At 38.7% G+C, this 25901-nt stretch overlaps 2 protein-coding genes and 1 non-coding gene across 7 annotated transcripts; 2 read left to right on the top strand and 1 right to left on the bottom strand.

Annotated features, from left to right (window-relative positions):
* The first annotated feature begins 70 nt into the window (after positions 1-70).
* Positions 71-6185, top strand: LOC121957474 (synaptonemal complex central element protein 1). Of its 4 annotated transcripts, none has more exons than XM_088089987.1 (10): positions 71-232; positions 848-889; positions 973-1032; positions 2363-2437; positions 2642-2689; positions 2842-2896; positions 4896-4985; positions 5091-5154; positions 5284-5350; positions 5472-6185. In XM_088089987.1, exons 1-10 carry the CDS (start codon positions 217-219, stop codon positions 5570-5572), a joined length of 618 nt encoding a protein of 205 aa, XP_087946113.1. In that variant the 5' UTR covers positions 71-216; the 3' UTR covers positions 5573-6185. The 4 variants fall into 4 exon arrangements, with proteins under 4 accessions (XP_087946113.1, XP_042361990.2, XP_087946114.1 ...); XM_042506056.2 differs by having other exon boundaries at positions 74-232; positions 970-1032; XM_088089988.1 differs by lacking the exon at positions 71-232 and adding an exon at positions 239-438 and having other exon boundaries at positions 970-1032.
* Positions 2036-2167, top strand: LOC121958346 (U8 small nucleolar RNA). Its single transcript, XR_006106833.2, has one exon. It is a non-coding gene; the product is annotated as a U8 small nucleolar RNA (small nucleolar RNA).
* Positions 6027-22039, bottom strand: sack1hb (scaffolding CK1 anchoring protein Hb). Of its 2 annotated transcripts, XM_088089986.1 has the most exons (8): positions 21745-22035; positions 14499-14691; positions 14039-14371; positions 12016-12180; positions 11751-11875; positions 11085-11633; positions 8465-10946; positions 6027-7777 (listed from the first exon to the last, which is right to left on the bottom strand). In XM_088089986.1, the coding sequence occupies exons 2-8, from the start codon at positions 14619-14621 to the stop codon at positions 7757-7759; spliced, it is 3798 nt and encodes a 1265-aa protein (XP_087946112.1). In that variant the 5' UTR covers positions 14622-14691; positions 21745-22035; the 3' UTR covers positions 6027-7756. The 2 variants fall into 2 exon arrangements, with proteins under 2 accessions (XP_087946112.1, XP_042361988.2); XM_042506054.2 differs by lacking the exon at positions 6027-7777 and having other exon boundaries at positions 7786-10946; positions 21745-22039.
* Positions 22040-25901: the final 3862 nt, after the last annotated feature.

A 25901-nucleotide genomic window follows, 5' to 3' on the forward strand; every position in this document is an offset into this window, starting at 1 on the left:
ATCACAACTATTATCTGCAACTACATATAAATAAACACTGACACTGGCCTTCTCCCGCAATGAACGCGCGTCATAAGCACGCCGTTGGCGCCGAAGGTCGCGTGCTGTCCTCGTGCGCACGTTTCAGTTAGAACTACGAAGTGAGTAACGTACTTCCGCCATCTTGACAGTTCAGGAAAAGACCACAAAGACTCGACAGGCTCTTCTGGCTGGACCATGAGCGAACCAGCAGGTTAGACTACGTACAGTAAACTTTAAAATTATACCGTAATTCACAACAGTAACTACTTCTTACTGTTGTTTTTTGCAAATACTTACAATAAGTTCTTTAAATAACGTTAAACTTCGATGCGTCCGTTAGTTGTTGGCTTGGTCGGTTAGCTAACGGTTAACATTGACTTTTAACAACTCTAGCGTTAGCAGAGCAGAAGAAAAGTGGTAAGTTGTTCAGTGTCTTCCTTTATGGCCGGTTCACCACTCAAATATTACATTAAAAATAAATATAATTCAAAGTTTGAAAGGTTGATGGTGTTAGCTAACACTCAAAGAAGAAACATGACGATGACATGTAAAATTTACATTGAACTTAGCTAAACCAAGCTATATAAGTAAGGCAAAACCTTAAAAAAAAGTTGGCATTATTTTTTGCAGAAAGCTTGTACATGAACTTTAAACACAACTTACTTTCAGCCCTGTAGTTAACTGGGGCAACCCGAAGATAAACATTCACTTACCTGGAGTGATACATTTAGCTAGATAACAGTAAAGCCAGGGCACAGTGGCGCCTGATGGGAAGGGAAGGCAAAACTTTCCACGTTTCTAACATTTTTTTTTTTTATTAACACAGCATTCAACATCGACTTGATTAACATTGCACCACCAGATGGAGGTAAGGCTGCACAAGTTCAATTGAAATGAATCTTGAAAATTTCCAAACAGGTCTGATATATTTTCCTTCCCTTTTGTCAGAAGGAGGCATGCAGGAGCCCAAAGTGGAACAGCTGATGGGCAAATTGAGGAGGCTGCAACAAGGTAGCGTTGAACTGACGTGGACCTATCACGTGTTTCTAATCGCGAGTAAATCGCATACATGGAATTGTCATGTGCATGTGAAAATTAAGATTGGCCTGATCACAAGCAATAGCGACATATTTCTGAGAAATAGGAGAAGAGTTTTGTTCTCTATTTTAAAATTCACACACCTCTACTTAGTTTAAATTGGCACGTTTTAGTGATTAGGTTTAAGTGGTACTAAAAAGCTCCACATCGAGAGTCTTGCTGGTCTTAATTTTCAAATAACGGAAAAGCATTTCGGTCAAGGAAAAGCTACAGAGTTATGCCCGAGAAGTCACTGTCGCGTGCTTCCGTGTTCGTCTTGTATCGTGCCGGTAACGCGCATGCTTGGCGCTGTCGTACGGACCCTTGATAAATCCAAGATCAGCTCGTTATTTCGCTGTCACATTGAGAGATTATCCATTTGATCGGCGTGAGTAAAGTAATTGTAGTCACGTTTTCTCTGTACAAGCGAGTTTGAATTGAAACCGGTAATTTATCGAGAGTAGTATGTGTTGGACTCATCTTGACATGTTAGTTAGTCTTTGTGAAGCTCCACTTCCGCTTCCGATGGTAAGTTGCGTTGTTTTTTTAAACTTTATTTACACCAAGACCAGTTAAAAATGAGCACTTGAATCGTGTGTAACGTGTCCTTTAGAGGTACACTTATTGTACGATGTGAAAATCCTTCAAGAAGAAAGTCTGAAATTGATAGAAAACGTAATGATTATGCACCAATGAGAAAGCTCGTTGGGCTGTCCATATGCTAATAGCACGCGTTTCCTTTCAGCTTTAATAGAAAGACTAGCTTATAAGACAGAAAACTTTATAAAATAACATAGCTGGGGTCGGATTTTAAGAAAAAACTTAAAGATGTATTAAAAACACAACACATTAAATACACAATACATAGAAACACAACACCATGAGTAAGACAGGTGTACATAATGATCATATTAGTTTTATGGACTGACGTGAACTATCTTCAGTAAGGTATATCCTTACCTGTTACTCCAAAATGGAGTATCAGTTTATGATGAATGGAGCTTTATGAGATATGATTAGTATCTCTGGCTTGTAGGGAACAGCAACACCCTGCAAGACCCATTCTGATAATAAATGTGAAAAGTAATGGCTTATGAGTAGATATTACTATGTTGTAATGTTTGTAAAGATGAATAGATACAAGGTATAATACAATGTTATACTGTGAATGTTATCTTTAGCCATCTGAATGTAACTTTGTGGTAATCACAGTACAGCTATAATAAAATGTGTCTTGTCTCAGTCACACTGTGTTGTATTCAAGGTAAAAGAGCCCTGGCAGAAGAAAATAAGGAGATCGAATCAGTCAGAGACACTTTGCAGAAAGAGCTGGCAAATTGTAAGAGACAAAGTCATTACTAATAACTGTATTTGATCTACATACTGTACAATATCCTCATTGTACCTGTTGTTGAGATGTAGTTAAAGACCTGCTAAAAGTAAATAACTGTATTTACTATCCTATAGGCATTTTTGTGCTATGTATGTAAATGTATATATTATGTTTTTTATTGTATATAGTACATTACCACTTTTTCCACAGTGCAAACTGAGGCCTACCAACTGGAAGGAAATCATAAAGAAAAGGAAGGTACACAAACAATTGTACACCACGTAACTGATTGTAGCCCTTATAAGAATGAAGATTTGATACCATGTAGAGTTTTGGTTGACTGTGTCTGGAAACAAATTTTTCATCTGTTGTAAATGGACAGACAATCATGCTGTCAAGTTTCTCTCCAGAGTTGTGCAGAAAGCTGCAGTTCCAGCTTGAAGAATCTCAAAAGGACTCTTACAGGTGAGCTCTAACCGCTTTAATAAGATTAAGAATATTTAATGTTAGTTGTGCTGAAGTCTGACCATGACCAGACAAATTGTGTCTTTCACCATATTGTGAGACCTCAATTGTGTGTTTGTGATATGTAACACTAGATGGCAGCAACTCATCAGAATGCTGGATATTTGTTTTCTTCTATAAACTGTATGCTGTCAAATCTTAAGTCTTCTCTATATCATTTAGATTTACACTGAAATATGGAAATTGTTTTCTTCAGACCTAAAAAAAACAACTATTTAATGGTATCTTTTTATTCTATGGCTATATTGACTTGAGCCACCCCCACCCAAATGTTAAAATTAAAATCACACGTAAATGAATTCACAGTTTCTGTAAAGGCCTAAAGACAACTTTATTGTTGTAGCACCAAGGCTAATGATTCTGGACATCAACTATATATATGTTGAAAGTTAAAGAAAAAGAAAGAAAAAAAACTAACAAACAAACAAACAAAAAATCACCTGCATCATTTAAAAGGCTGAGGCTTAATGCCTCTGTGATTCTTTTTTTCTGTCAACTTTCCACTTTCCACATCCTCGGACTGCCTGCTGTAGGTGAGGATTGTGACAAAGAGAATAAATATCTGCAGACTGGAGCACAGCTCCCAATATTTAATTAACTGATAGAACAGATACATGTCAAATAAAATAAAATTAAAAACGTAAACCTTTTTTTAACAATATTTTTTATTTTTTTTTTAATTAATTCTTTAATCTTAATTTTATTTAGTTTTTAAAAATGTTTAAATTTATTTTTTTATGTTTTATTCATTTCATTTTTTTTAACCTTAAAATTGTTTGCTTTCCAGCACCCTAATATTTTTGTATTTCTTTTTTTTTTTTTTTTTTTTTTGCTCTTGATACTTTTAACTAATGATTATTCTGAAATAACATGGCATTGTCAGTGCATAAATATATGTTTGTATGAAAAGAGTTGATAAGCCTTTCATGGGAGGTGATCATAAAAGTAGACTCCCCCAGCATGAAATGCTCTGGATCTACCTCCTCCATACAGTGTCTTAAAGGTTTAAAGGAGGAATTTTATATTTAACTTTTTTCTAAAATACTGTTTTCCCTGTGCCCTAAAATTATTTGCTTTTCAGCAACATTTTTTTGTATTTCTAAACTTATTTATGGTATTTTTTAAACTTATGATTATATGGAACTGTTTTTTATGCCCCTTTTTGCTATCGCTCTATGATGTGGTTATATTGTGTTCCACTGTAACAAATTGTTTGGTTTTTTTTCTTAAGTGTTGGTGAATCAGGCGTAGCTAAAAATACTTGCCACTGTTGACTGGCCAATGTGACATAGCCTGCTTAATTGACTCAGCTGATGCCAATCTCATTCACTCATCAGCTCAGGGCTTGTGTATATATATCCTTCTGTCTGTCATGCACATCATTCGCCTGATTAAGTCTCTGTTGGGTTGAAATGTTGTATCTGTTGTAGTCAATTAAATATGGGAGCTGTACTCCAGTGTGTGAATATTTATTGTCTTTGTTATGTTAATATGTAGTTTTAACCGGCACCCTGCCTCAAAACAGGTTGGATGTTCAAACAACTACTCTGCTGTAGGTGAGGACTGCCCTGCCCTAATTCCTAAAATCAACCACAGCCACACTTTATTCAGCATGAGTTTAGTTGCACCTCCGTGTAACAATATGAGATTCCAGACTCAGATTGTGACAATTTCCTGTGATGTAGTTTACATATAGTACAACTACTTTTTGAAAGAAGTTTTACTTTGACAAGCTAAAAAAAAACTGTTTCGTTGTTAGGTAACAGGTAGTTTAGTAAACTACAGTTTCAATGGAGGTTCCTCAGCACTGGTGCAGTCTTCTGCGTACACTGAGAAATAATGGCACTGGTTTAAAAAAAAAAAAAAAAAAAAAATTAAATGAATTATTTCAGTCATGTTTATATGTTGCACTGAGTGAGATAATGTGTGTGTTTTGTAGGTGGTTACAGCAAAACAAGAAAAGTGAGAAACTGCTGGAACAGTATAGATGTGAAATCCAGGAATTTAAGCTTAAACAACGGAAGCAGCGGTAACTATTAAAAAGTGCAATTATAAAATTACATTTTAAACATATATAAACCTTTACAACCTTGTAAGTGACATAAATGTATTAAAGTCAGCCTTGCTTTTGCAGGATGAAGTTCGAAAACCAGCTTCATCAACTGATAGTGCAGCATAAGAATCTGTACTCTGTCTTTGTAAGTTTTCCATTTTATATAAAAATTAGTTGGTCATTTATATATTCCTAAATCTCTTAATAGAATGGCAAAAGAATGACTCATTTGTTAATATTGTTAATAACTGTTGTTCTTCAAATTGTTACTTAGACTCCAGAAAGGCTCCCTGGTGAAATAGAGAGTGCGGAGAAGACAAAAAGTCAGCTTTTGTCAAATGGTAATTAATTAATGCCCATTCTTGTGCAAGCAGGAAAACCTGTATCCATGTACATGCGTGAATAGTGTTTTTCTTCCATTTCCAACCCTTTGATCTGGTATTGTTCATGTGATTCTTACAGAACAAATGAAGTTGGCTCAGCTGCAGCGCCTCAATGTGGAGCTAGAAGAGATGAAAAAACAGAAGCAGCCTGCAACAACAGCTGCAGAGACTCAAGAGTAAAACTATGCCTTTTATAGGTAGTTTTTAAGAATCAGAGGTAATACTCCGTCGTACTCTTCCCAGTTTGATGCGCTTTGATCACTGTATGTGAAGTGAAAACCTCAAACCTTTTAAGTTTCATCAGTCCAAGGGTTGCAGAGTTGTTCCAAACCCGTATAGCAAAAAACTAAACTTCAGCTAACCTCAAAATGAAGAAAAGAATCTTAATTTTAGTCAGAATTGGTCAATTTATACCAATAACATTTAAGTAAAATTTTTGCCAATCAAATTATTTTCATTTACTTCTGCATGAGCTTGTTTCGATGTATTCATAAAACCTAAAATATTTTTCATACTGTGACTGGTAAATGGTGCTTTTCAAACGCCAGTAGTATCCTGTGTGGTACTATGTTAATCTGACTTAAATACTGTGTTGTGATATGGCATAAAGGTGTGCATATTTAAAAATGTACTCTGAAGTTATCAAATGGGTTTATTTCATAAATCTTAAAAGAGCCAATTAAACAATACAACCAGTCACTACAATATATACATGTACTTTACATATATGTGCACACAGCAATATTCAATTTCAGTTTTAAAGAGATTTAATAAAAGACTTTTTCAAATACAATGTAATACTCTTTGAGGTTTTTAAAAAAAAACACATTGACCCAGTGCAACTGATTTCCCCAAAATTAATGCCAATTAGTTTTTACAACCAAGAGCACACTTGCATATATTTTAAAACTAATTACAAAGCACTTTGATAGTACAGTGAAGGTGAGCATTATCTAATTTGTTATTTAGCCCCTTTTTTTAATATAAATATGTACAATATAATCTAGTATAGAAAACAGTGTAACCCCTGAAGTGTTCATATAGTAATAGGTCCTCCAACTCTTTTGATGTACTGTTAAAAAAACAAAACAAAAACAATTTAAATGGTTTGATGCCCAACTGAGCTCTGAAGCAGCCTGGGAACTGTACTATATAACTAAATCTTTGGTTTACTAGTGTTTACAGACCAACAAAGGAGTTAGCAGTCCTGTGTAGGGCGTAGGTCTCAGTTATGTGACTTGTGTAAGGAGGCATGGCCTCGCTCCAGTTCTGCAAGATGTGGCTATCCCTTTTCTCCTACTTTCCTTTATAGGTGATGACTTATTTAAAAGTCTTATGACAGAGAAATGGGGGCAAAATTTCATTTTTTTGCATTGAATGATGGTAACTATTATTGTCTTAATTCACACTACCTATGATTAGTCCATTTACATTTTAACCCTCTCCTCTAACCATGAAACCCTGCAGGCCTCCTCTCTTAATGGTTATTTGACATCTTCAACCCCAAGAAGTGGGTCCCCGCCTTTATACAAGGTACACAAAGCTCTCTTGAGAGGGTAAAGTTCACAGCCTGCTCTACTTACTATAGTAGCTCTCCCTCAACATTAGAACTAGACATTATTAACACATCTTTCACTTTCTCACTCGTATTTTGTCTTGCTCTTCATTCTTTATTATCTCACAGATTTGCCCTTAAATTTTCACCCTCCATGAATTCTTCATCTAATTTTTTTCCTCTTCATTTTCTCATCTTTGTTTTCTGGATTAATGGATAAATAATAGTTTTTCTAGGTTTGGTAATACCCTTAGTGGGCCATTGGCACACAGTTAATCCACAAGGACACTTTGTCACATTCAGTTTCATAAAAGTCCCAGCTACACAGACATTTACAAAAACACTGGTGTTGTACACAGTCCCATATCGCCATGTTTTTTGACTGGCATGGATGTTTTTTCCATCCCTCAGGTACAATATGTACGGTGTTTATCTTATTCTGTCCAACTCCCTCAGTCAGTTTAGTTAAAGGTAAATTGCCCTACCTTTTTCTGTTGGGTGAAACATTAGCCCATGCAGCCAATATGCAAGTGGTGTCTCTCCTCTCTCTCTCAGTCACCATATAAGGTCAAAGTAGTACCATGCCTTGGCACATGGGCACATTCCAAACCCAGTGACTTTAGTTTTTTTTCAACATTTGTATATATTGTCTTTTCAAGTTTTATTACTTTGAGTGAAAATCCAGGAAAGGCTGTAGTGTTGAGCCACAGAGGTACTTTGACAGTGTCGTTGGCACATATGCTCAATGGGTCTTTTTGATCATCTTGCATAAATAGACTCCAAATAAAAGGCGGCTCCTCCATCTTTCGTTATCCCAGGCTATTCCCCATCTGTTAATAGAACAACAGGGATAACAGTGAATGCAACAGTGTATGAACTCCCACCCATTTTACTCTGTCTCTCCCTCCTTCTCCTTTCTACTGTTATTATAAGGGACTCACGTATGTTCTGCTTATCTTAGAGACACCTAAATTTAATCAGTACACCAGTAAAGGTAAAATTTAATTAATTCAGTAGTATTTCCAGTAAAATAATAATCGATAAAAAATTCTAAACTTGTCCTCGGCTTCTAGTATATGAAGTAATGAATGTCAACTTGTCCACATTTTAAAAGCAGACATATACTTTTGTTTTGACAAAAAAATAGTTTCAGTTATACAAAAAACATAATTATGTAGAACAAGTACAAAAATGTCATTTAAAAACCGGAACACATGATTGTTTATGTACATTTAAACGACTTTCCATTTCTAAACTTGCTTAATAAACTGTTAAAAAATCTCTTTCACATTTTACTTTTAGAATTTTAAAGCATACTATTTACATGGTATACTGCTGCATCTGATTATTCATACATCACATTTTAAACAGCTGGCCTCTTGTAACATGATCTGAACCCCTGATTCCACTAATGTATGTCTTTACTACTTTAGTTATTTACACCTAGTGTTGCTTTTTTTTTTTTATATCTCTTTCCCATCCACGCTGCAAATATCTTCCTTACAGTGATAGACTACCTCAAAGCGGCTGTAGACCTTCTTCTCCTTCCTCAAACTCTCTATCCTCTTCAGCAATCCCTCACGCTCCTGGATGTTGCCCGGCGGTCGCAGAAATCGACTCTTTTTTAAGGAGTTTTGTCTCTCCAGCCCCTTCTCCCCACCGTCACTATCTCTGTCCCCTCCTGTTTCTTCTCGCTCCTGTCGATTCTTCTGGCTGTTGGCCGAGATCTGCTCTAGAATGACTTTGGTGTCATCTCGTAGGTTGCTGCTGAAAAGAACAGAGCTGCCTGGGGCCTGGTATCGAGATGGGCCTGATGAGACGGTTGATGTCTTGTGATTAGCTGTAGTTTGGTCAGTAGAGGTAGATCCCTTATCTTTAGCTAATGAACTTTGTTTTTTGCTTGAGTCTTCTGTGATCTCTCTGACCGTGCTCATGCTCTTTTCATCTCCTGATGATTTCTTTTCTTTATCCTTGGGTCCCAGGAATCCCTTTAGCCTCTGAGTCTGCTTCTTCAAGAAGTCGAGTGTCTTACCCTCACCCTTTCCCTCTCCAAGTGTGTTGATGGATGTATTAGATCCCGTAACTCTTTGCAGTCCTTCCTTGGACTCATCACGTGGCAGAGTTGAAGAACTATGAGAGCGACTCTTTTTCAATTCACTCTTCTCTGCATCTGTGGCATCTGTGGTCAGAATCTCTTCACCACAGGAGATGCGACGTGGATTTAGTCCTTTGAGTTTCAGCGGATCCTTCTTGAAAATCTTAGGTGAAGGAAGGGGTTTTAGAGACTTGAATATATCCCTCTTTTGACCCTCTGATGCATTTTCCTCTTTCTGCGATTGAGTTGTCTCCGAAGGCTTCAGGTGGCTCGCAACAGGCCTGGTTGCAACCATGGGTGGTTTCGATGAACTAAATGAAGATCTACGACTGAGCTCCGCCAGTTTTGCAGATATGTCTGACTTCTTTGGTTCAACTTCTGCTGAGGTAACAGATACAGTTGGGATCTTTGGAGTAACTGTAGTCCTCAGGGGAGGCTTTTCAGAAAGATCTGGCTTTTTTTCAGCAGGCTCTGGGACTTTTAGCGCTGACTCTGTCTCCATTTTTGAGGCTTTTCTCTTGGCAGCCAGGTCTTTGAAATATTGCAGTCGACTGGCTGGGTCATTCATGTTCAATGATGTTGTGGCTTCAGATTTCTCAACATTTGGTGTCATCCTCACTTCTTTGTAGGGTTTCTCAGGTTCCACTTTTGCTTTAGTCTCATTCTTCAAACGAATCTCATTTTCCTCTTGCTGTCGAGCTTTCTCTTTTTCTCTCTCCTTCCTTTCTTTTTCTGCCCTTTCTTTCTCCTCTCTTTCTTTCTCTGTCCTTTCTTTCTCTGCCCTTTCTCTCGCCTCCTTTTCTTTATCCTTCTCCCTTTCTATCTCCACTTCTTTTTCTTTCTCCTTATCTTTTTCCTCAGCCTTCTTTCTCCACTCAAAAGGCTCACGAGTCAATGACCTCCTCTTCTCTAGGATCTGGGCCACAATTGAGGAAGAACGTACTGAGTCTAACTCCTCATCTATCTCAGTGGCTGGTTTTAGGCCGAGGCTACCACTGTGGATCTCTGCCTTGGAAGATGAGAATATGAGTGAGGAACGCAGACGAGAGCTACGTTGAAGGAGTGGGTTAACACGTGTGCGGAATGATTCATGTTTGGACAGGAAGAGATCTGAAGTCTCTTTCACCTCCACATCCACACCCACTTCTCTTGCTGCACCCCTCTCTGTTTCTTGCTCCCTTTCCTTCTCAGCGTCTCTCCCTTTCTTGTCAAGTGTAAATGACTTTAAGTCACTGACTGAGGGACGCAGATCCTTGGTTGCTGTTGTTGGGGCAGAGTCTTTACTGTTGCTCTCAGGTAAGGTGGGCTTTCCATAGCGTGGTCTCAAGATATCAGGTCTTGGTTTGGGGGGAACATTCAGTGTCTCCTTCGTTCCAAAGCGAGGAGCTGAATTTTCATTGGCAGCTGGCTGCTGAGATGATGGAGGATCTTCAAATGCATCAGGCCCCATAGGCTGACTCAGACCTTCTTCTGCACCATCCTCATAAGTGCTAAGATAAGAGTGGATTCTCCAGCTCCTCAGGCCTTGCCTTACATCATCATCTTCCTCCTGGTCGTGATGAGATTGTTTGCCAAACGGTTTCTTCTCTGGTGGGTGGGGCTGCGTGGGTGAGCTCTGGCAGGCATACGCCTGACCTATGGTTGGCCTTTTATTGGCCGAACCTCCTCCGTACCTCCCAGCTAATGGAGGTGCATGGTGCCCCTCAGGTGCTCTCAAGTCCTCAGATGAAAAGTAGTCTCGGCCATAGTTTCCATGTGGAGCCTCCAGATCTGAGCGAAAACTTGAATCTGAGTACTGGTCGATTGAGAGTTGTGGGCGACGACCTCGAAGTCTGTCGTAGTGTCCGTGACCTGAACCTGGCCCAGGCCCCTCGGTTAAGTAATGGCTACTTTGTGTGTGCTCCCTGTAAAGAAAATATGGTAGTCAATAGTTAGTTGATTGTGATTAGATCAGATGATTTGTGGTCATGTGTAAAGAAATGTAGTCACATACATTAATAGATAAAATTTGAAACAGCTGTAGGTATTAAGGGGTTAACTACCTGTGGAAGTCTGTCTCATCCAGATTATTCATGACTCTGTGCTTCATGTATTGCCTGGAAGATGTGTAGTTTTCCTGGGTTCCCTCTGCATAGCTGTGCCTCTTGAAAGCAGTGGAACTCAACTCCATTTGTCTGGACACTATGGACCTTCCCTGCTCCATGAAAGACTGCTGCAAACGAAACTGCTGCTGGGAATACTTTCCAATCATTATTCCTGCCCCAGGTTCAATGGTGTGACGAAATAGATCGTTCCTCCGGAAAGGAAGTCCAAGGTTACGATCAGAGTCTCCATAGGGGAAGGCAGAGGGAAGCTCAGTCTGTCTTCGGTAACTTACGGGGTTACGCAAAGATTGTGTCCTCTTCAAACCAAACTGTTTGCCCAAAAAAGTGCTGGTGTCAGGGAGAGCAAGTGCTCCATCTGTTGCGTCAATGACTAGAGGTTCTGACTGAGCAAAGAGAATGCGAAACTCTTCATCAAAGGTGGCAACCAACTCCCCAAGGAAGAGGTGGGCGATGCAGCGGTGGATCTTCTCATAGGACCACATAAAACTAAAAGAAAAGAAAAAGGAACAGTGCAGGCAATTTAAGTACTTTATATATAGTATGACTTGCAAAAGAGTCTGTAGAATTTCATGAGCACATAAGAGATCCAATTGAATGACTCACCTGTAGTTGCCACTGAGTACAGCTCTGCAATCAGCCAGTAAGAAACGATCTTTCACTTGCCCCTTAAATGACTTCCCTGTCCGGGAATAATAGGTTATTCCTGCCACAGTCCTTACACGCACCATCTGTGAAACCAATTTTCATCATGTTATTGAGACCTGCAAACCTTAGTGGTAATTAATTGTTAGAAATAAGCAAATAAAACTATACATGCCAATGGATAGCCAACAGTTTTTGAGAAAATTTAATGAACTGGCAAACTTACAGGATGTAGGTCCAAATTGACTTTGCAGTTAAAGACCATAGAGACAAAGTGATGGGCTTCTTGCTCATCCAGTAGAATGTAAACAGGAACATGGCGTGCTGCTGCATCCAAGAGGTCCGCAAAAATGTCAACATCTGTGAACGTATCCATCACCAAGGCAATAACCTGAGGCAGACGACCAAACACAAGTAAACCTGTCATTGTTTGGTCAGTATAATAAAGTCTTTGTGATACCCTTTTCCCACCAAAATAGTGTGTGTATGCAGGTTTTTTAAAAACCTGTTAAAAATAAATGAATGACTGTTGTCACACTGCCAGTAGACCAGAGCAGTGTAACAGGCTCTGCATTTCACGATTATGCTTTTCTGTTTGTTTGGTTTTTTAATTGTTTTTATTTTTATTATTTTTTTATCAGGTGTGTCACATTCAACGTCACAGGCAGGAAGACAGGGTTAGTAAACAGTTGAAGGCAGCATAGAGGCCAGTGAAAATGTTCCTCAATCCTCTTCTCAAATTTTAAGCAAGCTAAATTTTAAACGTAGTTTGGGTGCTGCATTGGCAGAATTTTGACATTCAGAGGGTATTTTGTGCCGGAGTACCGCTACAACATACTGTGCCATATTTCCATCACTGTCGATAGTAGCTCTAGCTCTAAATACCTGCAACTACTACAGAGTCAATTTTCCCAAGAGTTAATGCTTATTTTAGCCTTTTCCAATAAATACATAAGCCAGATGTTAGTGGGTTGCTTGTCCATTGGAAAAGGGGTGTCAGTCTAGTTTTATTATTATTACGTAGTATTGTCTCTGTTGGGTAACTGAAAAGTGGATTTAGAATTCCAGCTTCTGAACATTTACATAATTTGAAGGACCTTTAGCAGCTGTTCATTGTGTTTATCAGCAATAGGAGATAATGCATAGAACATGCTGGTCTCCACAAAGGGCTGTACCTACCTCGTATATGTTTATGTTTTTTTGATTGGATACCATAGTTATCTCTCCTGGAAGTGTTAAAGTTAAGTAGTAAGTTGAGACTTATTTATTTAGTATAAATACTATGATTAATTAAGTACTGCATTCAAATATTGCAGATATTGTACACACGCACTGCAGTTAAGTAATAATATCACACAGCTAAAGGGAAATGAAGACTTATTCCTTTCTCAATTGCATTGAGTCACAAAAAATACCAAGCTTATTTCAGGTCTTACAATGAATACATGCACTTTATACAATAACACTTCTCGACCCAATAACACAGAAATAATGTCCATGTAACTACACTCAGTGGATCAGCAGTGCAATGTAGGGTAATCCGTACTTATTTACAGTACAAACATGGTATAGAAAGGTTAGTGACACCGTCTTAGAACCTGTCAGTCTTCTATGTACGTGTTGAAAAACTTTTATGCCTGACACAGAGGCATGCTTGTAAATTAAAGACAGAAATGCAGGACAGACAACAACACCAACAGCCCTCCACACCAACAGGTTTGAGCGCTTGTGACATTTGGCAAACTTGCATCTACTCTTTGTTCTAATCATATTTTGAATTTAAGCCAGTCAGTTTTTCTTTATCTTTTTCAGTTTTTTTTTCATCTGAAAGGGAGGGGCAGTAAAGTTGGCAGTGACAGATAAAAAGTAAGATTTAACTCACAATGAGATAGCATAACCTACACATACACTAGTCACTGTCAGCCCTTTATCAGCCCTTTTCTTTTTTTGAAGAGATAATGTTTAATTTGTACAATACGTACTGATAGGACAGAAAGAGGATACTCATTAGTAAGAAATACTGTGTTAATTTAATACTGGTGTTTCCAACCCATCCACTTTTAGATTATAAAAATAAGCATATATGCATAGAAACAAAGACATTTGTTCTTGTAGACACTTAAGTTTATGAATGTGGAATGCTTTGATCTGCTCTTCAAATGCCACGTTTCCTCAGAAATGCCTGCTCAAAACAAACAGGATAATCAAGTTTAATTCCCTCTGATTCTTATCCCTCCCTATTTGCTTACTTGGCGTGCATTCTTGATGAGTCTCCTGGCCTGCTCCTTGATGCTTGGCATGTCTGGGTCAGAGGGGTTGACTAGTGTGGTGACCTCTGTGGGCCCCATGAAGCTTTGCTGTGGCAGCGGCCAGCCCAGGTCCAGTCCTGGTGCTGCCAGGTCAGACTGTATCGGCCAGTAGGTGTCTGAGGAGCCATCAGCCTCCTGACCTGCCTCATGATACGTCAGCTCTGGGAAGCTGGAGGTCGGGTTGGGTATCTGAATAGTGGACTTGATGAACTCAATTTCTGGCTGTGCCAGGAAACCAACCACCTCTGCAGTCTGGAGGAACTCATTGTAGCCCTGAGGTGACAGAAAATATCCAAATTACATCTTAAAGCCATATATACGTCTTTTTGGAGTACTTTAAATAAACATTCATTCAAACATTCATTTGTAAAAACACAAAAGTAGAGAACTGCAGTGTTACCTGGATGTCATTTTCTATCAGAGCATCAATAGCTAGACGGTACTCCTCCCGGTAATGTGGGGGCAGGTAGTTGGGGTCGAGGGGGTTATCACCAATCGATGAACTCTGTGAGCGGTTTGGCATGGTTGGAGAGAGGTGAGGGGTCAAAGGTCAGGGCTAGGGTGAGGCGAGGTAAAGTAGAAGGAATTTTAACCTGTGCGGAAATGTCAGAGAGAAAGAGAAGATCAGTACATGAAGAATCTCAGAGCAAACAGGTATGAAAAACAAATTCTGTTCAGTCACATTTCTTTTGTAGTTCTATCTAGATAACATACCACTCCTCTATCTGTGATATACAATACTCATAGATGAACTAAATATTCCTCAGTTGGGTGAAAGAAAATACTTTGCGTCAGGATACACGAAAAGACAGATTACCGATAACCACTTACACAAAGAGCTGATTGTTGCTGAGTCAAAAGCCTTTGCAGTAAGTTTAACAATTACACCTTTCATATTTACACATCCTCACCCTCACACAATACCGTATGGTAATACTCCAACAGAAACTGACAGTTATGACAGATCTCCATAGAAGTATTTTTCCCAGCTGGGGGCCACGTTTACAAGGCAAATTACTGAGAGGAGATAGGTGCAGGTATATCTATAATTCATTAAACCCCCCAATCCAGTTTAATTTGGCATTTTTATATGTCAGATTTTTCTGTCATCTCCTATGTGGATTAGCCAATGGCTTCAGTGGGGCTTTGATGATTAAGTTGAGGTTGATTGTTTGTTTATATTATTAACATAACTTATTATTATACTATTTTGTATTTGTATAATTATAATTGCGATACCAATACAAAACAGGTGTGGCGCTTTCACTAAACTTTAGACAACAGTTGAAAACTTGTGTAATATTGATTGATTGATGTCTTTATTTCCAACAAGAAAAATACAACAAAAAAAATTAAAACATATCAATATAGTAGTTATAACATATCAATAGGTAGTTAGATAGTAGTTAAAAATATCAGTAAATACTATATAATATTTGACTGGATGACAATAATACAGAGCAATACAATGACAAAATATCTAACCCCAAATCATATTTGGGGCATTTTCTGTATTCTATTGACTGTAGACTCATATGTTATAGTTGGATTCTGTGACTTTGCTGTTTTTTTGCACTCTGCTTCATTGCCTGTTTAATGTAATGTCAGGTTCATATTCAATAACAAAATACCCTGCATGCGATAGCACCAATGATTAACTAAAATTCAATCTGACTTGTGAGAAAAGTGCACGTAAAAGTTAACAACAAAGAAAAATAACAGGATATGGTTAGTACAATGGGAGTCAGAGAGAAGAAAATCAAGTTAAAAAAAGGGAGTCATAAGGGAGAGGTGGGAGAGGCATTTAGAGTTGTATAGACAGGTTCTCTCATATCTCTGCTCTTTTTTTTATGCTAGTGTGTCATGCTTCAAATAATTCCTCAAACCTCATCCTGAAAAATCTGTATATCAGTCAAAGCGCATAAATTGATTTAGGAGAGCCTGATGAGTACACTATTAGCAATGCCACGACTTGAACCTACCCAAACTTAATTGGAGGCAATGAAAGGGCGTTGTGACATAACAGTTTGTGAATGTGCAATTGTTTAAATGAGAAAAAGGGTTACAAATTCACTTTCAGATCCACTGGTAAAGATGAATATTGATAAACTGATTTCTTATATGAGATAGAGACAATAAGCTACCATTAAAAAACAAGATCGATGGAAGGCAAAGACAACTAAACCAGAAAACGGAAACTTCATGACAACAAAGCACAACAAGGAAGGAGGACATAATTAGGCTGCAGCTAATGATTGTTCTCATTATTGATTTATTTGCAGATTATTTTGTATGATCAGTCAATTAATCATTTGGCCATCAAATAGCTTGTTTTATCCAACCAACAATGGTGGATGAAGTACCTGAAAGCCACACTGGAGTAAAGTACAGATATCTGATCTGAGCAAAAGCTTACCATTGTTTTGAGCATTTTCACTACTAATTTTCTGCAGTATTGATACACTGGTATAAGCTACACTTTATTACTCTCTCATATTCTTAAATTTGCTATAGTCATTCTGCTGTTCTCTGATACTGACTAAGTAAAATAGTCATTGTCATGTTGCAGCCTTGTTATATTAATCTTTTAATTAAACATTAAATTGTATGCCCTCAATTTCAATTTTTCCCTGTAACTTCAAATATGGCATTAATTATAAATATTTTCAAGGTATCGTGTCATAGATAGACATCCCAATATCAAGACAGCACTGGTTTAGTTTATCTACTTTAAAAAGATTAAGTAGATGACCAAAGACAGAGGTCCCAGGCTGGATTCCCACCCAGACCACAGTCATGTGTTATGCACCATCAGCTGAGCCAGCCAGGACAGCCTCTCATTGATATTTAATGTGGCCCTCCTGACAGCTGCATACTGGACGGGCCATCTGATGGTGGAGATCTGGGTTAACAACCACTAAACAATTCCAGTATCCAAAGTAAGCTGGTTAAACTCTCAGGAATATATGAGTGTTTGCAGCATTTGGTCAAGACAGGAAATGTTTTTGACTGTGTGGATGTATCACCAGGGAAACAGTCAGTTGTAGGAACTGTGGTTGATCGACAGTCAGGGTACATTATAAGGGTGTGTGAATAACCTGGGGTCTGAGTGGGAGGGTGTGGAGGTGTTTTGTAAGGTTGTGCCTACATTTAAGGGGAGTGTGACGTGTTTTCTGTAAACTTCCATGAACACTTAGAGATCGGTGGTGATAGCAAACGGCCCTAAGGTCAAAGCTGCAATCAGTGGGAGAAGCCGGTTTACTCAGAGGCCTGGTGAGTCACTGGGTAGCCTAGCCTAGCCTGAGGATAACTTGCAACATACTGCTCTGTGGTGATTCATCTGCTGGCAAAATGGCTGACATCCTGTTTCCTTATTTCTCTTGAGCCATAGAAATTGGGCTTTTGTGGTGCGCTGTTCCCATTTAAAAGTTCCATACTGGGCAGGGAGGCATGTCTGCCGCACATACTGCTTTCATGGAATAACTTAACTGCTGCCAACCTTATAAAATGGAAGAATCAGAACCTCTTTTAAGTGTTTTGTTCTTTATTTGAATAAATCTAGCAGCCCGGGGCTTGATCTGTATACAAGTGAATAGTGCTGACACAGCAGTTATGTGCATACCTGAAGACTTGTGATAACAGCCATAAACTGAGAGATGTGCACCTGTCTGTGCTCGTCATAATGTTTTAACCTCAGAGACGTCATCTGGCATGTCTGGCAACACAACAACCACCAAAAAAAAAAAAACACTGCATGTGCCTCTTGGATTGTGAAATAGTACTGCTGGTATTGTCTTTGTCTGTTACAAAAAAAGAGTGCTGCAACCAGAGGATGGACCAACTCACTGTTTTACAAGTCACATCTAGGTCTTAAGCCTTTACTCTTAAGTCCAGAGTAAAGACAAAGAAGTCCCAAGTCCTAAACTTTGAGTTTCAAGTCCTAAACAAAGTCATAATTTGCTCTTTACCAAATGTAATGTGAGTTTAACAATATATGAATTATCAATTAAATTTACAAAAAGCACAAATGCTTTTTTTTTTTTTAGTTTAATTGTTAAACAATATTTTTTTGGACGTTCTTGCATCTCTGCCTGTCATTTTCAACCCCCACATTCTGCATACTGTCATTCAGCTTTTGTTGACTGAGTAGTTTTTGTACGTAAACAAAATTATTTTGGCATATTTTTTTCAAAGTGGTGCTCAGTGACCTCAGATAGACTTACTGGAAATTAATAGCATTAATGTTAGCTGATTCAAAAAGGGAACTGATTCTTGGTACACGTTAAATGACATACTTTTTAATGTTTGGGCTTTGAGGATAATAGCAAGTGTTTTAAAGTCAAACAGTTCAAGTCCAAGTGAAGTCAGTAGGGCTGAGCAATATGGAGAAAATAAAATATCAGATACGCTTGACCAAACACCTCGATATAAACATTGTGATGATATTGTAGGGTTGACTATTGTTGCTTTGACAAAATATTTATGCAATGTTATTTTTGAAAAATGATTATGAGTATGGTGGATGTAATGACTAAGTGGGTAAAGACAAAAAATGTAACGGCTAGAACAGTATGGTAAGTTCACTTTACTGTAATGCAGCCAAGACAAACCAGATAAAGGAAAACACTCGATATTATGATATCCAAAAGCTAAGATGATAACTACTGCCATATCACGATATCAATATTATATTGTTAAATACCCAGCCCTAGTTACAAGTCTTTTCTTCATATTGTCAAGTCTAAAGTCATTAATTTTTGACTCAAGTCCAAGTCATGTGACTTGAGTCCACACATCTGGCTCCTCCGCACCTTTGACGAAGTCTCGCAACTAGAGAGATGGAAGTAGATTATGTTCGGCATTTTTTTCAGCAAAATCAATTAGTGAAATTGTTGACCGTTGCAATACTCCACCTCAGAGGAACACAGGGAACTTGTGCAAATTGTCCCTGAGGTAAACATGAGCTTAGTGGGTGACTCGAGCACAGTAGCACTAAAGTGAGCACAGGGGTTTCTTTTTCACCCTGGTGACCTCTGGGTCACTGCAGACTGAGGCAACAGAAGCATAACACGGGAAGCATGGCACACTTTCTCCACCTCACCTGCATGAAGGGTAGGATATTCAAACAAATAGTGCTGCTTTGTTTGTTGTTATAGCAACTGCAGTAAGAATAATCAAACTCTAGATAGTGACAGATGATTAGGATCTATCTCTCTCTCAGTTCCTCCCTTAGTTTTAAACTTTCCGTTGCCCACACGAGGACGAGCCTGCCTTAAATGCACCACTAACAAAGCCAGGTTGAAACACTAAACCACCACAGGGAAGGCAGGCAGGAAACGAGTGCAGCTCCTCAAGGCTGATAGACCCAATATTCAGATGTGCCCAATGTTTGCTCACTAAGCGTGTAAATGGCTCATTCTCAGCATTCCTGCCACGAGAAGAGGGAGAGAAAGAGTACGCAAAGAGCTGAGGGAGGAACATTTTTTTATCTGTCTCAACATGTGAACCAGAGAAACAAGCCTGGGGAGACAATAACTGTTAAGCACAATCCAAAATAATATTCTCTGTTTTCTCTCGTCTCACACACACATATGCATCTGAACACTCCTTTCTAAGCAAACACTATAATTGCATTCCTCTTGGGTCGGTTCATTTTGTGTGATAATTCGGTGTGAATGGTGTGAGAATACAATACCTGAAAACAGGTTTGGAGGGATGAGCCAGTAATCTCCTGATGCTCCTGTCAGGACGTTTCAATGCCACTTTCAGCACACCACAAACGTAGATAAGAGCAAAGAGAGCGGCGCTAGTCTATCTGTATATCATCACACCTAAGCACAACTGTCGAATGCCACACAAAAGACAACTCAAGGTCATGTGAATGTATACTGTAAGTGAGGACAAACTGTGGCAACTATCCTCCCTTTTTGTATTTTTTGCTTTACGAAGCAGCACTGCTTGAAAAACAGGTCCACTGAGGTTCTCGTCATCTGTTCCAACTGCCTTAATGTCTGCGGTCATCTTGAGTGGAAAACCAAACGATAAAAGCCGAAAAAATGCTTCTGCTTTGCTCCCTCTCTCCCCCTGAAGCACGATATTGCGCATACGTGAATTACAGCCACAGACAATGACACCCTTGTAACACATACAATGCAAACAAAGCTATGAATGGGAAGCAGCCCAGGCCATATTGCTAGTGTGACAAGATGAATCTATAATAAGAAGCACACATGCAAAGACGCGCCACAAAAAAAAAGCTGGCACCACAAACTTTTTTCCCTCAAATTATAAACACATGTTGGATTATTCCGATCCAGTGAGTCACTTTGAATGAATTGAGGGAAAGCCTGTAAAAAAAAGGTTAACTTTGAATCAATACATCCCTTGTTTGGATCAAAACTGCAAGAAAAATTGATCTGTGTGTGTCGATATAGATACTATGAGAGCCTGTAGATCAAAGTCTGCAGGAAACAACATGTGGAGGTTGTCTTTCTCATGCTCAACACACAAGGCTGTGCGATTAGAGCACAATGGCCTTGTGTTATCTCACCAATTATCTTTAAATTAGAGGGATGTCAAGTCAACCTATTGACATGACCAGCAATCCATACATAACATTGTGCAACCAATGCATTAGACGTGGTTGTAAAAGTGTCTCTGCCCTTTTCAAGCATTATTTATCGCCCCCAGCTCTTTACAATACAGCACAGACAAAAGAACGCACTGACAAAAAAGTAGCAGTTTTTCTCTGTCTTGAATGTCTTCAAAGGACTGCAGAAAGAGCAGCACAGTTTGTCAGTGCCAGCCAACGCGGAGCCGTCTGTGTGCTTAGACTATAATAACAATACTGTTCAGGTTTTGCAATGCACATCAGCTACCTGATGACTTAATCCTCTATAAACTTCACGCTGCTGGTGAGGAAAGCAACCCGCATTTCACTTTTTCTTTATTACACCCACATTTATGGAGTAATGAATAGAATAAAATAGGGTTGCAGTGATATACCTTTTTTAAGGTATACCGTGATACAAAAGTTAACAATAATCATACGATGTACATTTGCTTATCTATGATAATGAATGAAAAGCAACTTGATGGAAAATCTCCCCTTTGTTTTAGTTATTTTTTAAAAGGTTGACTTTTTACATGTACTTCGTCTTAGGTCTTAATTTTAGTGATAAAACATTTGTTCAACCAAAAAAAAAACCTCTGTTTTCATTCATTTAAGTTTCATTCTCACTGATAATAATAATAATTATGTAATACCGTGACACTGTGAAACCGCAATATTTTCTGAAATCTCCTACCATTGCAACCTTAAAGTAGACATAGGTAGGATGCAGTTGGGAGATATCAAAGCATAACTTAACACAATGGAATGGAGCTAAATAAACATTGAGAATAGAATAAAGTAGAATACAATAAGAACAATAAAATAAGAATAGAAAAGACAAAGCGGGACACGATTACAATAGCATAAAACAGGATAGAGTAGATCAGGCCACACTAGGAGTGGAATGAAACAGGATAGAAGTGTACATAATGGGACAAAACAGGACAGAACACAACAGACAGAATAGACCCTCTACAGCTACAATTGGTTCTTTTGTCCCATTTAGCACTTGGCAAACTTGGCCTTCATTTACCTCCCAACTTTGCTGCAGAACTTGTCTCCTCTCTTTGTATCGCTCTCCCTGCTGAATCCGCCGACGTGCGTCTCTTTGCCGTCGGTGCGTCACATTCCTCAGATCGCGCTACAACTCCACCCAAACCCCCGGTGTGCACCCTCCACGGCCAACCAGCGACGATAGGCGACGCGGGGCCACACAGTCTCCAGGCCCGGGCTGAGCGCTTCACTTAGCGGGGTGTGAACCTCCAGAGCCACCGCCGCTAAAACAGCACAGGGCAGCGCGGTGAATGAGGAAGAAGCTGGGCAAATCCTGCAAGGCAGGGCTTTCCCACCGGTGTGACTCCTCCCAAACCCGTTGATCACTGGGAACACAAGATCATTGGAGGTTCACTCCCAATGGTGTAATTCAAAAGTGTTGGCATTTATGCCATAGCATTTATCAAGCCCTTATGAAACAGAAGTTTCTACAAGCCTTCACCCCAAACTCTTTCAGCATAGATTTTTTTTTGTAGCCTTTTTGTGACAATTTGGGCAAATAGCCAAGAGCCAGGGTTGTTCAAATAAATCAGAGACTATTTTACCCCTCGAGCACTCACTGTTTATTTACACTGATTCTCTCATCTTTACATTGTTTTGAACTTGTTTCATGTTGTCATTTTATTTTTTCACTTTATGTTGGCTGCTTTTTTGTACTGCCTAAACATCAGCAGTGGATGACGTACCTAAAAGCCATACTTGAGTAAAAGTACAGCTATATTAACAAAAACTGACTTTGGTAGAGGATAGAGTCACCTATTAAAAAATTACTTGAGTAAAGGTCTCAAAGTATGTGATGTTTTTTGCACTTAAGTGTCAAAAGTAACTTTATAATGTTACATTAAATGAACTATTAAAAGTAAAAGTTCAAATAAATCCTGCTAATAAAAAAACAATCGGTTAAAATTTTGACAATAATGACGTTTATGTCTTCGTAACATACAGCATCTTGATAATAAAAGGTACAATGACGCAGTGGGAAAAAACAACAAGGTTTCTTTTGCAATTTAACAGGTTTATAGAACATACTCATTTTTTTCCTTCACTCCCAATCCATCATTTGTCCATCCATCCTCTTCCTCCTCCTTCCTTCCTCTATTCCTTCCCTATTGGGAAATGTTTGGGGAAATGTATTGGACTAAATGTATATATTTTATTTTAGAAATGTAGTGGATTAAAAGTGAAAGTTGACAGAAATATAAAAAACTCAAATAAAGTACAGATAATGTAAAAAAAATAAGTAGTGTAATAAAGTAGGCCTGTTATGACTTTGTCATATTACACCACTGCTAAATATTACCAGTGTATGGGAAGCTAGCGTTTCAAGCTACCAGTTATCTCACATTGGAAGAGGTTGAACTACCGCAAAGTTACACTCAATGAAAAATATATTATGGTAACTTCAAGCTACTTAGAAAAAGGATTTCAAACCACCTTGCTATGTAAAAATGATGAAATTGTCAATGTACATGTGATACACAATTGTAACAAAATATAATACAAAAAAGTCGCATGCCAGAACAAAATACCACATTACTGAGTGTGTTACAAAAAGTGTGTACTTATTTACTGGTTATACAAAAACAAAAAACTCCACTATTCATGAGAAAGTGCCTACTTTGGATTTATATACAATGTCAGCTCAGACACCTGCCTAAAGAAACTAGAGTCCAGGTAAGGATATTTCACAAAGGATTACTCAGTTAGCTAGGTATCTTTTAAAATAGCATGCAACAACTTCTCCGATCATGTGTTAATCAATAACAATAATCAAAACTTATAATAATAAAAAAAATTTTAAATCTCTGTACTTTTGTTGGTCCACATTTTTGTAGTTTTACTAGTTAACTACAGAAAAATGGCAACAAAGAAATTTACCTACTTGAATCATTGTGCAAATATGAATAGTTAAACTACAAGCAAGCAAAATACTTTAATTACTTGTAGTTCACTACTCAAAACAAATCTTACTTGTAGCAACACTGGCTGTAGGGAAACTAAACGTCATTCCTATAAAACCAATGGCCCATCTGGGAGTCAAGGTCTTGAACTTGTATATAGATGGACTAGTGAGAAAGTTCCCTTGAGTCTCTGGTAGATTGGATGTGTGTGGCACCAGTTTAAAGCTGCACTGTGTAATTTGTGACAGAAGCAATAACAGTCCTACTCATATAAATGGGAAGTTAAATTCTCAGTAAATAAAAGGCGCCATTTGTCAATTCAATACACTCAGTGGTTTGCTGTCCAGGCCTCACTTGGTCTGGTATGACCACAAGCTTATGGTGGCTAATGTTGGCCAGTCTGGACTCACAATGTCGGACTTTGACAGAAGAGACTGGTGTTCAAGACCGACAAACAACAGCATTGGTTGCAGCTTTTGTGCCAGGTGTTTTTAGCAGCAACAGCGCTATTTTTCTAACCATAACTAAGTAACTTTGTTGCATAAACCTAACCAACAACTCCTTACGTGGGTTGCTTCACAAGACTAACATCAACCACAAATTTAACTTTGTTCCCTAACTTTAACAGTCAAACCCTTCTACATTAAGATACAATGCAAAAGGCTGCCTCGTAGCAAAATTTTATTTATGCACAGGCTTCTGCCAAACGACAAAATATGATGAGTAGGGATGAGATCACATTGTGTTTTTTAATGTTTGATGTATTTGGCAGTGTAATTGACAGTACTTTTTTAGTTATGACTCTTCTCCTTTTACTGTGCTACATTGACATTTGCTATTATCCTGCAATAATTGTCCCCTTTTGAGTAAAAGTTGCATTTGGTTTCTTTGGAGACCATTTTCTCCACTGAAACATTGTGTAAATGAGTCACCTGCTGTGACATGAGTTTCCTTGGCAAAACACTGAATCAGCAGACTTCAACAGTTCCTCTTTTTTTATGAATAGTCTGCTGCAGGCTACACCTCTCAGATGGTCTTTCTGTAGTACGGGCTGGATTTGGGAGGCTGGTTGTTCTGAGAGGTCACACAGTCATAGTGCAGATACTATTTAGATCCAGTGACACTTGTCAGTGTGACTGATATGTTTCTTAAGTTTTTGCTTGGCTGAGCTAATTCTAACATTTATTGTGTAATATAAAAAACATATTTAGTGTTAACCCCTGTATATGATCCACTTTCTTTGTTTTTGTATTTTTTTTTTTTGCCTTTCACCACTTCTCTTTTAGATTCTCTATCTGCCTCTCTGTGTGTCTCTCACTTGCACTCAAATATACCAGCAGCCATGACATTTAAACAAGGCGTAATACTGGTAAACATATATACTGCATATGTGTGTGTGTGTGTGTGTGTACTTTATACGGGCTGTTCTTTGTCCTGAAATGTGTCTATCAGACAGAACACACCTTGTTTCATGGCCCTCCGATAGCAACACGCTCATGAATATGACTGTGTGTTCAGTCCTGCTCCCATGGGTGTGTCTCCTGTTTGAATGCAGCCATGTCCTGGTAAGCTGTTAGACACTCAAACTGCCACATTTCTGAGCTCTCACTTTGCCCATTTAACTTTCTTCCCATTGATGCAAATGTGCAACTCTCAGCATGGCAGATATGAAATGAGTGTTTGCATAGACCTGAGTGTGTGTAGACTGTGAATGCATGCAATAATAGAGAATACTGTGTGTGAAATGTTATCCAATGAAAAAAGTCTGAGTGCCAGAGGAGAGAAAGTGTCTGCTTACATGAACAAGGTCTGATAACAAACACGAGCAGGTATACAGACGCTGAAGCGCAGGGTGCGGCCACGCAAAGGAATGTGCTTAAGGCATCTTACCACACCCAGCATCTCTCTCTCTCTGTCTCTATGTGGCTCTCTCTTTCTTCTCTCTCTCTCTCTTGCTTGGCCTCTCTCTCCGTCCTCCTCCCTCTCTGAGTCACCTGGCAGTCATTGAACAGGTGCAGGTCTAGGCAGAGTCCAGGTAGCAGCTAAATCCTGGTCTGCATCTCAGCACACCTGGCAGAGGAGCCTGTGTTATCTGGGATGATTTGAATTCAAACAAGCTTTATCGGCACAGCTGTGAGAGTTCAACGTTGACAATGCAGCTATATAGGTAGAGCACAAACATACAAAGTTTATTAAGGCGTTATGCCACCATAAGCCTTTGTTTCTCCTCCTAATA

This window comes from Plectropomus leopardus, chromosome 17, assembly GCF_026936395.1.
Source record: "Plectropomus leopardus strain MGB_pleo_1.0 chromosome 17, ASM2693639v1, whole genome shotgun sequence".
NCBI lineage: Eukaryota > Metazoa > Chordata > Actinopteri > Perciformes > Serranidae > Plectropomus > Plectropomus leopardus.

Bases quoted from the DNA above. Each gene is read 5' to 3' on its own strand.
- LOC121957474 (XM_042506056.2), top strand. The intron at 1,033-2,362 runs GTAGCGTTGAAC...GTTGTATTCAAG, and splicing joins ATTGAGGAGGCTGCAACAAG to GTAAAAGAGCCCTGGCAGAA. The intron at 5,351-5,471 runs GTAATTAATTAA...TGATTCTTACAG, and splicing joins AAGTCAGCTTTTGTCAAATG to AACAAATGAAGTTGGCTCAG.
- sack1hb (XM_042506054.2), bottom strand. From the start codon at position 14,621: ATGCCAAACCGCTCACAGAGTTCATCGATTGGTGATAACCCCCTCGAC. The intron at 12,181-14,038 runs GTAAGCAAATAG...CGTCTGCCTCAG, and splicing joins TCATCAAGAATGCACGCCAA to GTTATTGCCTTGGTGATGGA. The intron at 11,634-11,750 runs GTGAGTCATTCA...CTTTTCTTTTAG, and splicing joins GTACTCAGTGGCAACTACAG to TTTTATGTGGTCCTATGAGA.